Source organism: Amblyomma maculatum, chromosome 3 (assembly GCF_055883805.1).
Source record: "Amblyomma maculatum isolate TAMU_Amacu chromosome 3, ASM5588380v1, whole genome shotgun sequence".
Taxonomy (NCBI): Eukaryota; Metazoa; Arthropoda; class Arachnida; order Ixodida; family Ixodidae; genus Amblyomma; species Amblyomma maculatum.
Window position 1 is genome coordinate 182,461,860 of NC_139346.1, and position 16,861 is coordinate 182,478,720.

Here is a 16,861-nt window from a genome sequence, read left to right on the forward strand (position 1 = left end):
AGAAGAAACTTTTGCATTCAGGCATATATGGTTATTTTTTCAGACAAAAATCTCAACAACATCAACAGCAAAACACAAATATGCAAGTTAATGTCATTTTCGAGCAAGGCGACAGAGAACATCAGCAGCGATGTGACAAACAGCAACTGCATTGAACAGCTTTATGTCACGAGTTTTGGTAAGTGTTTCAGACATTTACAGAGGGGGAAAAAAAAAAAACAAGGTGAAAGCAACAACCAGCCCTGTGCCCAGCCAACACAAGAAGCACGAACACACATTTGCCAATCACGCGCACATACACACACACACACATACACACGCATATACACACGAGTAAAGACTGCACGGTCAAGTGACCACAAATACAGGTGGTTCTTCAATCATTTGCTGACAACATTGCCTGGAGGCCTCCAAAAGGTGCTTGCGTCAAAGTCTGACCACATGTCGGAAAGACCTAAAACTGTCTCGAGGTGCTCTCGAAATAATGCAAGAAGACAAGGCCTGTCTACTTGAAGAAAACAATAAAGAAAAAGCAATGTACAGTGCTGCTTCTGGTCACAAATATGCACTTTGCTCCTCTAATTCGAGCACAACCTACACATGCCACACCACTCTGTTGTCCCAGTGAGAACTAGGTATGTGAGGAGTAATTTCACTCCTAATAAACACTTTAAAAGAAAGCGTGAAGGCATCCTTTTCGCCTAAATCGAAAGGGAGAAGTACTTTTTTACCCAAATGAGTCTGCTCTGCACACAAGAAACCCGAGGCAATATAATGATGCACAATTGCAGATGCGACCTTTTTTTTTCTCTCCTCTGCCTTCATGCAAACACAGATGCCGCCTGCGAGTCCTAGCAGCACCATCATCTCAAGCAGAGAGAACAGCAGCACAGAGTAAGGGCTGTAACAAGCTCAAAACAATCACACATTGCACTCAGAATGCATAGCAAAACAAAATACTGCTGCCGGCCCACTGATTCGCCCTGCCACCTCTGCCTGGGCCAATCGTGAAGCTTGCAAAACAGCCGACTACAGTCACAGCGCAGGCATTTGACATCTGCCATCAGACAACACAAGATATAACATGTTGATAGGAGAGTCCAGTATAATATGAAAAAAGAAAAAGCATATGGATTACTAACCTGCATGACAAAGCTAGCTAGCACAGCATTCAGAAAAAGAATCAAAGCTATCTCCGCCTAACACCAAGAGTCCAGAATGGCTGAAGAGAGAAGAAAAAAAAGGCCACTAAACACGCTGCTGCTAGGCAATCGTCACCATCGCAGCAGGCAGAGAATATTGCCCGACTGAAAGCTTGCTTCAAGGCAATGATGGCACAGCAGTATTGATAACGCTGTGACTGAAGTCCCGCTGTTTTGCATACAAGTAGTCCTCATGATGAACACAATGTAGCACTGTTGCAAAGGGCAAGGCGTGGGGGAGTGACTGAGGGTACCAAACAATATACAAAGCTCGTAAGCGATCCAAACGAGGAGGAGACCAGAGTGTGTGGGACAGGAGAGGAACAAAGGAAGGCGGCAATAGTAAGAGCAAAATGAAACGTTCCTCAAACGATGCAGACCACAGAAGCAGCAGCAGCAGCAGAGGAAGAAAGGGCCGAGAGAACGTTCTTCGGAGTTCTTGAGGACGCTCCGTGGCAGAGCCGCCGCTTCTTACGTCATGAACCATGCTGTGTGCGCACGGCCACAACACAACAGCGGATGGCATTGTGAGACATGTTGGAAGTGAAGGTGAGAGAGATGTGAGAAGGTCGAGGGATGGAGAGAGAGAGAGAGAAAGGCACAAGGACAGTTATAGGCAGACAAGAACTGGGGCCACAGTGGGAATGACACGATGAAAGATGTGGGAAAAAAAGACAAGTGCCATAGGTGAACGGGCAACACGCAGTGACTAGAAGCTAGCTAAATGCAAAGCTACAGTAAATTTTTTTATTGTGCAACTCAATGATACCCATCAGCACATCAATGGATGAAATTAAAAATCTTATGCCTCTGCCAACCAGTAATACCAGTAGCATCACTTACTGGGTCGCAAAGATGTTAGAATATTGTGAAAAATTAATTTCTGGCTCTCATCCAAACCTTACTGCCCTTCATTTGATTTCAAATTTCAGCGAACCAACTGAACTGATGCAACATACAATGATGCTTCAACGGCCTCTAAATTGTCTTCTGTGCTAAGAAAAAAGCACTTGTATTTTGCCACATACAAGTCTATTTTCTTTTTCTTTTACGAAATCGCCACCTGAAATAGGGAAAGCGTTCGACTAATTCGTGGAGCTGCCTTATTTGTGGGGTCTAAGGTAGTTTTGACAAAGTTGCACAAAGTAAGTGATTCCCATTGGGGCCCATTTGTGCGAAATGAATAAAGTCCTATGCGTTAAAAAGTGAAAAGCCAGTTCAGATGCAAGTCAGTTCAGCAAATGAACATTCAGACTGAGTGTCGTTTGCCTGGTATGTTCGTCCTGGCAGTCGCTTTACCGAATGAACAGTAAATCGGTAGCACGAGACCCAACTTCCAGTTAAAAAGTCCCTCGCTTCCTGTAACCTAGAGCACGCGTCACATGAGAAACCGAACCGAAACTACAAGTCCACAGGAGAGTTCAGTTTTATCACTTTCGATCTATCTACATCCGCCGCCAAGAACTAGCCCCTGCGATTATGTCATTACAGGTTTGTTGCTTTAAGCAGCATGTCACTAAAATGCCACTCTACAAGAATTAAGTTGGCACAGCTCCACACAAAAGTTAGAGCCACTGAAGGGAGGGGTAGGCTTATAGACTAACACTCCGTAATGCAAGCGAGATGAAGTGATACTGCAGTAGCAATGTAAGGGCAGTGGCTTGGAGTAGCACCTACAGGAATGCCGGTAAACAAAGGTTTTTAAAGTAGTACAACATTAATGTGCCCCTACAATGTCAAGATTTTGTCTACAACAACAGCTGAGTGCATTCTGGAACAAAATGTGGACATACATAACATCCTTTTAAAAGTCTATATATATATTTAAAAAAAAAAAAAAAAAAAAAAAAAAACATGAATGTGCCAAAGTTAGCCCCCTAGGAGGAAGTATACAGGGGAGAAGCAAAGCCCATAAAATCAATCAAACAAAGCATTACAAAACTATTTTCTTTCGCACTGCGCCTGTGAAGACTGATGTTTGCTGACTGCTGGCGAGCACTATGAGTATGCAATGTCATTTCCAAAGTCATCTTATGAAAATCTCATGAAGGTGCATTTTGGTGCTCGAAATACCTGTCACTATGTCTAGGTGAGCTGAGTGTTTCCCCAAATTAGACAAGCTTCTTGTGCAGCTTCTGCCACATGCGTTATGCTATCTCGCAAACACGGTGGTCTAAGCAAGATGGCTTACGAAGATTGAACGGAATGTAGTCCTTAAATGGTGCAACCATGCAACACAGAAGACCAATGGTGCATACCATACCCCTGGCCAGCTTCAGTATCCACAAGCAACCCTATGTTTTTAAAGACCGCATTCGTGACCATTCATAGTCAACTTTCTTTTACAGCCATGCCGCGAGTCGATGAGGTTGACTTATACTCGGAGTATACTTGTATGTGGCAACATACCTTGAAAGATCCACAGCAATTATATCGCAAAGCGTCACCGCATAAAGAGGCGGGCTAGATTGCAATCACCTGTTCACCAGCAGGCACACTTCAGAGACAAGTATTGCACAAACTGCTACCACGCTCTAGTATAAAGACCAAGAAGTTCAAGAGGGATGAAAAAAACATGCACAGTGGAAAGAGGAAAAGGTGCACTGGAGATGCCCAGACAGCTATGTGCAACTAAGGGAGAAAAAAGTAACACCTGTATTAAGTACCTAATAACCATGCTCTACAGAACCTTTGCTATGATATGATGCATTGGTAAGGAAAAACTGCATGAGCCAAAATGTGCACTACAATATGCAATGCAACCTGGAATGAAGAATGCACAGCGATTGGAGGAGGATCCTCGCGTGCCTCTACCGAAAGGTACAGACCTGAGCAAGCAACGTTTACCAACCTTACAGTATTACCAGCAGCAGCATAACGCAGGTTGTATATTTTACCCGGGCATTGTTCGGTGTAGCTAATACAGTCTAACCTTCTTATAATGAAGTCAGAATGTCAGTGCATATCTGTTGGTTATATCCGACATTTCTGAAGGCATGCATATAAATTCCTGCAAACACATCTGCCAACAGACCAAAGCAAAGGGTGCTCTAGGATGGACAACAAAAAGATGTGAAAACACTCCATTTTTTAAACCTAAATAAAACGACGATTTTTTATGGAACTTGGCGGTATTTGAGAGGAAGAAAATTACCGATGAAATTAATTAAGCGAAGTATTTTTTTAATGTCGGGTCATAGGTCTTTGCCAAAAGTAACCAGGCTATGTGTTCAAGTTCTCAGTCAGGTAACAGAGAATTCACACCATTTCAGAAGCTGTAAATCGGTGCAAAGTAAATGTGAGCTCCTGTCCCCACTTACCAAAAAGTTATGATCCTCTGGGGATCCATGTTGGCTTTAGAATGTAAGCGAGAAGCAAAACATGCAGCCTGGTTACTTTTGGCAAAGACTGTACCTTCTCTAGATAGCCTCTCAATTTCCTGGCTACGTCAGCAGCCTCTGTGCAGATTTTTTTTTATAGCTTGCTCTTTGCTTTCTGGTTCGCTGTTATCCCTATCTGCATCACTGCTGTCCAACTGCTGCCTGCACCATGTGCAGGAATTAGCTGATCTATGATGTCGTGGTCGGTCGTTTCGGCAGAGCCTGAGTTATCAAACACAACCTTCGGAAGCTCCAGCTGAAGTGGTGACAAGACCTCGCTTCTGATTATTCGTGGCATCATTGGAGTGGAGGCCTTCCATCTTTTGCCTCGTGTTCAAAATTGTCGACTGAGTGCTAGCTGCAACACAAGTTCATGCCAACATAGTTTCTGTTGGTACCCCTAGATGACGTAGTGTGTGCACGCATAGACTTAACTCACTTCTATAGCGGCAATTCAAATGCTCGAAATGTCATTTTTTTCCCCACTCCTTCATGCTTTTTGAGCAACGTGACCACAAACCTGCTGCAAAAATAATGACTGAGAATCAAATTATAATTTTTTGTTTTGCTTTGTTATACAGAGAAAATTCCCACAGAAATTAAGCGCGGACCAACCAAACTTTGCTGCTATGTCATTCTATCCAATGATTCGCAGTGTCCATATAACAAGGTTAGACTGTACTCAACTGTCACGAAGCCCGCTCTGGCAAAGACGAAAGTGACCTTTGCTTTTTTTGATGCACTCTACCTTGTCCCCTCACAAGTTTCACTGCAAAATGCTACTGTCTCGAAAAGAACATAGTCTTTCTTTTTTTTTTTTTTCCCGTATTCTTGACCACAAAGCCGAATTATCACCCTCTCCACACCCAATAGGTCACTTTCATCCTTACAGGACACATTGCAAGCTGAACAACTGCAAGAGTCAAGGGGGTGAGAGCAAGTCAGGTGATGGCAGCAAATGGTGAAGTAAGGCATCAATAGCACAGTGCAAAGTCCTCTGCGCCCCGCTTAAAAAGTGGTGTTCACCCCCCTGCAGAAATTAAACGTCAAGCGTCCTTCACTCACAACGCAGGTTACGATACACCTGAGTGCAGCTCACAGTCTTTGCAGGTAATGCGGTAGACATTCAACAGCCAAACATGCGACGACAACCGACATTACACACAAAAGCCGGCAGTTGGACAAAAAACGTAGCTGGCACATGACATGCTTTGAGCACAAACTTGCATGAAGGCAGGCTTGGACGCACATTGCATGCTTATTAAAAGCAAACTTCAAAATGACCAAAAATTCGGTTCTGCCATCAGCCAAAGAGACACGGGTACTTTTTTTTGTTTTGCACAAAGGTGCTTCTGAACCTTACCAAGCTGACCTCCCAATTAAGCCATAGCAAATAAACAAGTTTCTAATAAAGCTAAGCCAGAACTGATTCAAATAAGTTGACCAATATTTTAGTAGCATTAAGCTTTCAGAATGGTTTATTTTCATTTCCCGTTTAATAAGGCCCATGCTCCAGCTTTAAGAAACCCTTCTGTCGTGTTACGAAACTGAAATGCTAGAATTTCTGAAATTCTTCAAGCATGAAGAAGTTGCCACACTCTAGAATTAGGAGCACATCGGTATGGGCAAATGTGATCATCAAAACTGCCACAAAAGTACTAAATAATACAGTCTGACCTGCTACAACAAAATCGACGACTATCTAAATGGTGCAATGGCAGCTTGGTTAACTAGTGCCACCATTGTGGGCTAGCATACAAAATTTTCACGCAAAGTTTCAAACTAAGTGGAAAATCATTAAAAAGTCAGCTCAGAACAGCAACTGTTGGACTAGGTAGAGCATTAACATTTCCAGAACTCAGTCAGCTTCGATAGCTTTCACTATCTTGCACCATCGTGCAGTCCGAGAAGATTCCATCGACTAAGCGCTCACAGGTACTGCAACCTAGCGGAAACTTCGCTGGAGCAGAATTCTAGTTTAAAAACCACTACCTGTGGTGGGTATGGCATTGCAGCCATTAGACAGGAAAGCTGAAAATTCACGTTTTTGTGAAAAATCCTGCTGCAGTTGCTTCGTTGTGGCACGGCTACACAGTTTTTTCGTGGCTTTCGGCGACTTCAGTCTTAGCCAAGGTAGGCAAATGAGACCACATTAAACAGGAAAATTGGTGCCCACAGCTTCTGTTCGTGGATTTCATCTAACATATCTTAATTTTTCGCTTCATCCTCATATGAGCTGCACTTAAGCCCCCATAACAAACCTGCCCAATTCTAAGTTAAACAGAATACAGTAATCAAGCTTGGAATTTCACCTAATCCAAGCTACCGCTACACATTATATTAGTTGAGAGAGCTCCATATAGGAATTGAGGATGCGGTGGCAATATTTTTTCTAGTCAACTTATAAACAATGGTCACGTTAGGACAAAGTACAACAGAGAATAAACACTCAACAAAACAGATCGCATACAAACCAAGACTGAAGTCAGATTAACTCATCTATACACAGCATACCTACTTGTATGAGATTTCTGCAATGAAAACTTAGCTTACTGAAACCTAACAAAAAAACAAAACAAAACAAAACAAAAACAAACCCTGGAAAAACCAACAACAAAACATAAATGGAGCAACAAAACAAAAATAGAAAAGGCTTACCAATAATGATAATTATTATGATTGCAATGACTCCAATTAAGATGGCCCACATCTGGAAGTCACATGAAAAAGAAATGCAAAAATATCAATCAAAACCTAGCACCAAGAAAAGTACACAGGTCAGTAAAGCAACTCAGGAAAACATCCAGAGAAACTACTAGCGGAAACTCTGGATAAAAATTAAATAATGACTCGGGAATTACTTGAGGCATCCAGTGAAATGCGCCATTTTCCCCCCAGCTTTCTGGCTGGCAGCACGACAAGGAAAAATTGAAAGGCAGCATGCATAGTGCGAAGACACAAAGTGCCCGCAGCAGCGGTGGCAGACCACCGCGACAATTTGAGCGCAAGCAAGAACGCGCTGTACTCACCGATTATAATCACTACAATGACTACACCAATCCCCACCATTATGGCAATCATCTTGAGGTGTGCACGCATTTCCCAAAATAGGTGTTCGCAATAGGAGAGAAGAGAAAGAGAGAAGGAAAAAGCAGGGCAGGGGAATTGAAAGACGTCAAGCACAGAGCTACTTTCTTGCACAGCCATTTCAAATAGACTCCACCTAAGGAATATCTTATAGCTGACTTCTTTCACAGACCAGACCCTTCATTCAAGAAAAAAAAGGACTTACCAGCAACTAACTAGAGCAGTTAAAATAGTAAGGAGCTGAATTGTGTCACAATAAATCCAACATTAGACTCAGACCGATTCACCAGTCCTGCTCCCATTAGTCGACCCTGACTGGCGGATTGACTAACTGGCCCGGTGCTTTGAAACTGTTTTGAGACTTTCGAATTAATGGAGTTATGCAATCCAGGCCAAGATAAGGCAAGGAGTCTGTGGATTAATCAGGCCATTAATCTACTGAGGTGCAAGTTGGCAGTGTTAGAATCACACAACTTCCACACTACTGGCTTTAGTGAGCAAACTATGCCAGCTAATCGTGCAGTTTTCGTTCATCACAACCAAAACCAAGATTGGGAGTGCCACAACCACAAACACTGCGCTGTTTTTTTAACACTTCTGTTGCACTAAATCTTTGAAACAAAAACAAAAAGCAGAGCAACCAAATTCCATCACAGAGTTGCCCGGATTGTAATACAATAGTCACCATGCTAAACTACCTTCTCAAAACCAGAAACCGTGAACGAGTGACAGCATCACAGTTGATCAACTGTATGGTAGTTGTTCTGATTAAGTGTTACTTCCAAATGAACTTCAGTGAATTTCCATTACCATGTGATCCATCAGTTAATGTGTGCCAACTTTTTGACAAGTGCGCATTGCATATATGAGCACTGACATTGAAGTAATGTGCAAAGGTAACAAATGCACCATCACTTCCTGGTGACTGCCACTTCATCTGTCTGAAGATTCTAATATTTGTTGGCATTCAAATATTACTACCATATTCACTCAGCATAGCTTCCAGCATCAGAATATCATTTAAAATCCTGCATAAATATGCAGGTTCTTTATGTAAAAAACAAAGATGTTTAAATGCATTTCTACTGCAATTGCTATGAGATCAGGCATTCTGAAGAGAAAGCTTTTCACCTCGTCACAAAAAACAAAAATTGTATAGTTATTTGGAGTTCGAGCTACGAGGAGCCTTTTAAAGGTATTAAGGCCACACTGAAATGTAGATATTGTTGCAAGAAACAGAATTGCTACCCATTTTGTTTCAAGGATCCCCACATAGCAAAAAAAATATGGCGGCAAAAGAAATGATCCTGCTTAATTTTGGAAGTGTCATGCAGTTTACCCCTAACCTAGTATAGTATTGTTTGGGTTACACCTGCTAACTGTATGGTTGGCTAGGTAAATAATTATCCAGGAATGGCTAAAAGGGAATCGAACAATGCTATAAGACTGCGTGGGCTCGGTGAAAAGTTGACGTGCCCCCCTACTGAGAGCCGACAGAACTACCTACTACAGGATCGTCACATGATCATGGGCAACTTTCAAGAACAAAGCAAGCCACACTAACCATTCTCCTTAACTAGAGCCCCACATTCAATCACCCATGAAAAAGCCAACAGCACTTTTGCCAACAGCATATATGAATTCAACAGGACTGAAGCAGTGGTTAGGAGAGCTATGTGCACGACAAAGGCTTTTCAAATGATGTTAGGGGCAATGTCAAGATGTATACAGTGATCTGACATGCATTTACAGTGAAAGCTTGCTGATACAATCTCTCTCAACACAATCCGCGGCATAATTTTTTTATTCTTGGCAGCTGCCCATAAATGCATTTTTGTACGGCTAATATGATCGTATTTCCATACGGGTTTGGACAATAAAAATTACAAAAATGTAGGAAAAGCTCGCGTGGTTTCAAATTACCCTCCAAAAGGCAGCGAAAAAATTGCCAGAAAATTATGACATTTGGTATAATACAAAATTCCAGCGCAGCTCTTCAGGTATGTCAGTTTTGCCCTATGTTCAGGTAAAGCAAAAGTATCTACAGCTAGAAGCAATGCTTCCATGCTTTGCAAATCGCTTCCATCAACATGTGAAAAGAATCAGCAGCACAAGCGCATACAGAGTAAGCTGTACACCTAATGCTTTAGCCTTTCCCTCTTTTGCCACTGCTCTCCTCTCCCTTCAGCTGCATCGACCTCTCTCCAGTTGCCTTGTGCTGTGCCATTCCTCTGTTCGTGCCACAAAGTTCAACTTTTAGGGTAATCTGCTTTCTGCTTCTTCTCAAAGCGCTACCCTTCGGTTGTGCCATTGGGAACTGGTCATACGGCTTCTTTCCATGGTAGTCCCCCTCCGGGTTCTTCTCGCGTGGCAGCCACCTTCCGGTAGCAAACGCCTCCATTTCTCGCCATACCCCCAAGTCACTAAGCCACTCATTGCCTCTCATCACTTTCCACAGGCTGTCGCATGTGACCAGGGAGCCGCTCAGCTCGACCAATACTCACAGTTGCAAAGGAGACCCATGGGTCGCTTTCCCGATTGGCTTCATTCAAAACGAGACTTGTCAACCTTGAATGTTCACTAGCAGTGTCAGTAACGAGAAGCCGGATGAAAGACTAACTTCCGTTCATTTCAGCTGCGCCACTAATTGTTTACTGTTTTGTGACCAGCAGTTGCAAGGCTGGCAAATCAAGCAGTGCTCAAACAGCCAACGACTGTCTCTTTTCGACCAATGCAACCATTTGCAATAGTCATTTTTTGTGTCTGCGAGACGAAAGTCTGAACAGGCTGTTAAGCTTCACCTTTTGCAGGACACGATAGAATTAAGGGGTTCCTCAGGATCCCACCACTGGCATTCAGCAAACTGTTTGAGATGCCTATGTTCTGTGTGACCATGACGGGCTGCGGAAGGCCGAGCAGAACCTTGTGCACCATAATCACTTTAAATGTGATGCTCGTGGCTGGTGTTTCAGTATCCGCACATGTAAAGAACCTCTGCCTTCAACTTTTGCCATCAAGAATTTACTATTTTTACTTCAAATTTTCATAGAGGGTTTCTCAGCTTCACTCCACACCTGTTGTAGTCAGCAGTGCTGACCTTGCCAGCATGTTAAGACACTGCCCCCCCTTCAATAACATTTTTCGTATCTTTTGACCAGACTCCTGCAGGGGTGGCATACTGGAAGAAGTTGGCAGAGTACCAAGTTTTTACCTTCTTTCCGGTTTTGTGGAGGGTATAGAGCTAAGCGATGAAACAAACTTCTTTCTATGAGTTTTTAGTTGCTCCTGGACATTGAAAATCAAAAAGTACAAAGCAATGTGAAAGATTATTTCAAAACACTATGATAAAAGTAAGTTCCGTGCCAAGAACGTTCCATTTGTGGCCTTCTGGTACCCGTTTGGGATAATGCGATTTTCGGATATGTTTTAATTTTTGATGCCCACGAAAAGCTATCAACGAGATTCCACTGTGCTCCTGTCTAGGTAATAACACAGCTTAACACAACATGCAAATTAGTGTTTAATGGGCTTATCAATCAGCTGTTTCCCAACTTACATGATGCCGTAGGTCACTTCAATATTGGAACCAGATGCAACTAGATACCCTAAGGCTTGCGCTAGTGATAGAAAGGATGGTTCATCAGAAGGGCTTGCGGTTGAAAGAGTTAGTTGTGGATACAAAGGATTCGGAAGTCAACTATTCACACGAAACATAGAGAGAAAGATGAGCAGCCACACGAATAAAGGAGAACCTTACTGCCTCTCAAAGAGAACTTCAGCTGACAGTATGGCATATTTTAAGACAGTACTTCTCACGTTTGACACTTTTGCGCCTACATCGCATTAAGCAAAAACTTAGGTAGCTCCTTCCTGAGCGACTGTTTTGAAATTAACTACGTGCACCAATTCCCCACATGCAGATGCAATGAAATGCAGTAGAATAAGTAAATTCAACGTAGAACTTTAGACACACCTCAAGAAAGTACAAGACGTTATCAGTCCAGGTCTCCCCCTTCTCCCCTCCTTCGCTACGTTCTTAGTTGTATAGCGCGCATGTATAGTTATATAAAAGTCTAAGCCTTTCTCAATTCAGCACTACAGTGCTCACATCACTGCTGATGTGACTACAAATTGACGTTTTTATGAAGTTTTTATGAAATTTGAAATTGATAAGTCAACTTTTATGCTGGTTTAGAATGTGTAATTTTAATACTGACTGATTTCATAACACTAGAAAGATCAAACCAAGGGAAACCAACTTTCAACCTCAAGTGATACACAACAAGTTTCTCGCCACTTCACCCTTGCTACATATAACAATCACCAAGAGTTGTTTACATTCTGAACAAAACATACACTGCACTTATGGCATATTCACACACACACACACACACATAAAAAACAACAACAGGGGGGGGTTCTCACCTTGCAGTTTTTCCACCAAAACTTCCTCTTCAGCTTTCCAGCTTGCTGCTCAAACTGTGAAGCACCTTGCTGCAAGGCATCTGTTTGTACGTGCAGCGACGACGGGGACAAAAAACACGAAAGGTGTTCATAATTAGACATATCCGTCCCAATTTGGAAAAGCAACATCAATGCAAGAGCCATGTGAACATTACTGTATCATTTAAGAAACTAAGTTCAAAATTGCTTAAGACAGTCTGAAAGAATGACCCCATATTCGAGAGCATTTTATGCACGACTAAAATTCACCTCTACTTTCACTTTTAGCCCTCGTATTCCATCACTTTCCTGGGTACTCACTCGAGCAACCAAACTGTCAAGACAAACTCGTGTGGCACAACTGATAAATGACAGTAGCAAGGACACCACCTGATTCACTACAGCAGACACTAACTGCACTTGAATAAAAAAGGAGGCTGGGCATCGGCTTTTCTTGCCGTACAGCATGTGGACTATGAGGAATACCGTAGTAGAGGGCTCCAGATTAATTTAGGCCACCTTAACACATGCTGCCATCGCACAGCACATATTCAGCAACTTCAGAATATGTAACATTTTATGAAGCAAGGCATACGCTGTCCGCTACAGCCTATGGTTAGCTTTCTAAAACTGATTAAAAGCAACAATATACCAATATTTTGTTTCCCAATGTCTTCCCCTATATATAAACATGTTCAAAGCTGAGCTATTAAGGTGAACACCTTACTTCACTATGTTCGTGATTTTGCGTCAAGTGGAAATGGATGCAAAATATGAACGCAAAACATGTCCGCAGACCTTGTGTTGTTCCATAAAGAGTTAGAAGTAGAAGACTGATTGAGGTAGAGAATGACAAAACATCGCTGCGCACCAAACTTGGTGGATGTGGTGTAATCAGATTAATTAGGAGCAAAAAAGTCAGTTAGACGTCGAAATAGCCTTGGACGTGCAAAAAGTGTATGGACACGCAAACTGGTTTCCTTTCCTGTAAAACAATCGAGCCTCGGTTTTTCTAACAAAAGCTCTCTGGCAGGTGTTAGCTGGGCAAGCTACATGGCTAGGCGCCGTATGTTTGGCGAGTAGGGTGACGTTATGACACACGACATGGCAGAGTTCGCAGCAGCTGCCAACTTTGGCAGCTTCAAGATGAGAATTGAGCCTACTGGGACCCTTGAATCCCTAGTCAGACAACATATGCTGTTATTAAACTACGCAGACAGGTTCATACGGATATGCAATAGTGAGGCTTTATATCTTTGTAAGGTGCGGTTTCACATAATGTGGTAAACTAACTGTAAACTGAAGAGCATGTGTGAGATGAAAGAGGCACAAATTATGAGTTAATGATTATGCAAATAGCAAAGTGCATGTATGTGAATGAGGATCCACAAGGGGAGCCACAGAAGGGAGCCATTAATGCTGTCGTGTCCCCCTAGACCTCCCAACCCTGGTTCAACACTGGCTATGGCATCCATGTATTAAATGGCGGCTAAATGCAAGACATGCCTGCCTGCAGTGCGACGCCATTGCACATGGAAGAAACTCAGGCAGTCTAAATTAATCTGGAGCACTCCACTACATCATTCCTCATAGTCTATGTGTCTTTCAAGGCGTTAAACCTCACACAGCTTGCAATCCTTTTCATTAACACTTTAAACACAGAAAGAACAAATCTACAAATGGCATGTAGGGGCAATAGAGAATTTTTACACGAGTCATCTGCTCACTGACAGTGCAGGTCAGCTTCTTCACGCTGCTGTTCAGTCCCACTTACATGCATTTCTTTCCCAAGAAAAAGCCCCTCAGAAGAGGACACTTACAGTATTACACCTCCTACAAGTACTATGCTCCCATTTGACAATGCTGACAGTTACTTCTCAGTTCTGCCGTGCAGGCACAAGAAATGGCATGAACGACTAATCAAGCCAGTATACTTGGGGGCAAAATGGCCGTATGAAGTTAAGCACTTTCCGTCATGCACGCTTACACGAGTGCCAACAGGGTTACTAGACATTTTCCTTGACCCTGCGCCCTATAAAAAACCAAAACCCCAAAGCACAACTGAAAGTTTACATTCCTTATATACAGCTCATACAGTGTCCTTTTAATAGACACGCCCCAAAGTCTTCCCTCAAAACAACTGACATTTCCTTCAACCAGCCCATCTTGGAGGTGAAGACAGCTGTTAGCATTAGACATATCAGTTGCTATATAAACACAGCTCGCTTTGTAAATAGCAGAGTACTATGCAATATTAAATTCAAAAACATAGTAACCAAGCAAAAAAAAGGAAGCCAAACGAATGAAAGAACCACAGAACAGCCCAGGAGAAGAAAGAACAGTGCGCCATAGAAAACAAGCATGGGACAAAGGCAAGCACTCTAGACATGTTAGGGAAGGCCAGCAAGAGTAAAGGCTGCCAGAACTGATTGCCAATAAGCAAATGCTTCCGAGAACAGAGGCCTACATGGCTCTGCTAAGTGCAACAAGCTGTCGTGGTGCTCGCCTGACTAGCAGCAACTGCTGAACACTGCCATCCCTACCCGCTACTAGAGGTAGGCATTAATGTGAAATGTCTGTTGTGGGTAACTTACTACAACAGGGTGTCGCACAATGAAAGTTTTGCAAGTCTACCTCAGCACTACCTAACACAAAAAAGGAACCGAGCTGTGTTGCATCCAAAATCCTTGAGACAACAATCCTGACTAAAGCAAATTTTGCCATTCTCGTCTGTGGCTTAAGCATGTTTGATCTGTCTAGATTGTATGTTGATGGCTGCTAGCTTGATGCTGTCACTCGAAGGCTATCTATGGTGCAGCTGAAATGGTCCCACGGCAAGCACAGACCTTCAGCCTCCCTGCCAACTTCAATTAAGTTTCCTCCTAGGAGCCTGCAGAAATACCTATCTGATGCCTTCAAACCGTAAACTAAAGCTGAGTACTGGAAGGAAGTCCAACCAAATGTCAACAAAACAAATTGTAATGTGTGCAATTCTGGTCTACACTCCCTCCTTTGTGCCTCCAATTATGCTCGGCGCATCAAAGACTAACTGCAGTATGCTTGGCTACCAATTTTCGTTCATGGCTTTTGACCTCCAGCAGACTCTAGGTTTTTCCTAGCACATCTATTAGCCTTGAAATGCAACTAAATCAGCTAGTGAAGTTTCCAAAGGTACTAGTAACAAACCACAGATGTTCTTGCTAGTACAGCTACACCTGAGCTTTTCCTCTGTCCAAGTTTCTCAGTTAAGCATCAAAGGTCCACCCGACGGCAACAAAAGACTCCAGAGCACCCAAGCAACCACAATGCGACGAGGGCAGCCACAAACAAAAGGACAAAGTAACCACAACAAAACCAAATGCACAGAGTGACGAATCAAAGAAACATAAGCCACAAGAAAACTGGACCACCATAGCAACCGAGATGGAAGCACAACTTCTCAAAACAAACAGCTGCAGGGAACGAAAATCTGGCCCGTGCAATAAAGATAGGTGGGGCAGGGGTGAAGAGGATAAGTTCAGGAGGCGTGTGAGAGAGGAAGGAGCGATGTGCACATGCACACAAAGCCTGCACACTGGTGGGTTACCTGCACGATCATCCAGTTCCGATAGCTTCTGATCTCTCTCCAGCACTTTCTCCACGTTTGTGCGCATGATATCCACAACCTAAAACACCGCAGGAGCCGGCAGCCAACGGGAGAAAAGGATGCATACCACAGGGGGAGAGAGAAAAAAAAATGCACTAAGAAAAGCACAGAAACGCGGAAGACCCACAATCACGCACACTACTCCCATTGCACGCGGAAGAGAGAAAAGGAGACAGAGAACACAGACAGGACAGCAAAGAGACAGGTCCGAACGATTAGTGAATGCTTGCCTGCGTGAAACGGGACAGAACAGGAGGGGGCATAAGAGCACACTCTTTAAAGCCCACATAAAAATAAAAACAAATAACAAGCAACGCACGTGCAGAACAAGAAAGTGAGTATCACTTCAAGTGCAGCAAAAGGAGGCCATTCCCAGACAAGGCACACCACACAAGGAACAATGCTACCCGTCAACCAGAAATAGTGCCAAACTAGGAGACAACTGTCTAAACAGACAGGGACCCAGATAAAATGTGAGAATGCCAAGCAATTCAAAACATAGCAAATGTGCAGGCAGAGCAGCAATTTCATCCTGCCATTAAAAATCCAGCCAGGTGTTTGAGGTTCCCCATTTTGCTATCCGTCAAGGCTTCCATGGAAATAGCAGCCTTCTGCCCACTAAGAAAGCAAGCACACCAAAAGTGCGTTCCCTTGTTTTGTCCCAAGTGCTGGGAATGCCTCCTCGCATTACACTGCAACTGCTCCGCAGCCTGCGCCTTTTTCTTTTCTCTCACCTGCACGGTCATCCAGGTCAGACAGCTTCTGGTCTCGTTCCAAAACCTTCTCAACATTGACACGCATTATGCCCACCACCTGGGCCCAGCAGAGAAAGCGCAGCAACCCCCGCCTCAGCAAACACAAACCCTTCGGTTTAGAGTTGTTGGCAAGAAATAAATAATAATAAAAAAAAGTAGAAGGTACTGTTCTGGTTTTGCAAGGTAAGAACTGGCAAGGCATGCATTTTAGGAGGCCGTAAATACGGCAAATACTATAATGGTGAATTTCACTTGTTGATTTCAAGTGGCCTTTTCTGTCCCTGTGAGCAGGGTTAAGTACATGTGATGAAAACTTGGGTCATGGTCATATTTCATTAAAGGGCTTGG

At 43.2% G+C, this 16,861-nt stretch overlaps 1 protein-coding gene across 5 annotated transcripts in view; it reads right to left on the reverse strand.

Annotated features, from left to right (window-relative positions):
* LOC146197135 (vesicle-associated membrane protein 3-like) overlaps positions 1–16,861 on the reverse strand; it is a 28,175-nt gene that overhangs the window by 4,231 nt on the left and 7,083 nt on the right. For 3 of the 5 annotated variants that reach the window (XM_084598887.1, XM_084598885.1, XM_084598890.1), the window contains exons 3-5: positions 15,699–15,777; positions 12,095–12,174; positions 7,241–7,292 (exon numbers count right to left, since the gene is read on the reverse strand). In XM_084598887.1, coding sequence (XP_084455013.1) covers positions 7,241–7,292; positions 12,095–12,174; positions 15,699–15,777 — 211 coding nt within the window. Of the gene's footprint in view, positions 1–7,240; positions 7,293–12,094; positions 12,175–15,698; positions 15,778–16,492; positions 16,572–16,861 lie in introns of all 5 variants that reach the window. The other 2 variants (XM_084598889.1, XM_084598886.1) reach the window with 1 other exon arrangement.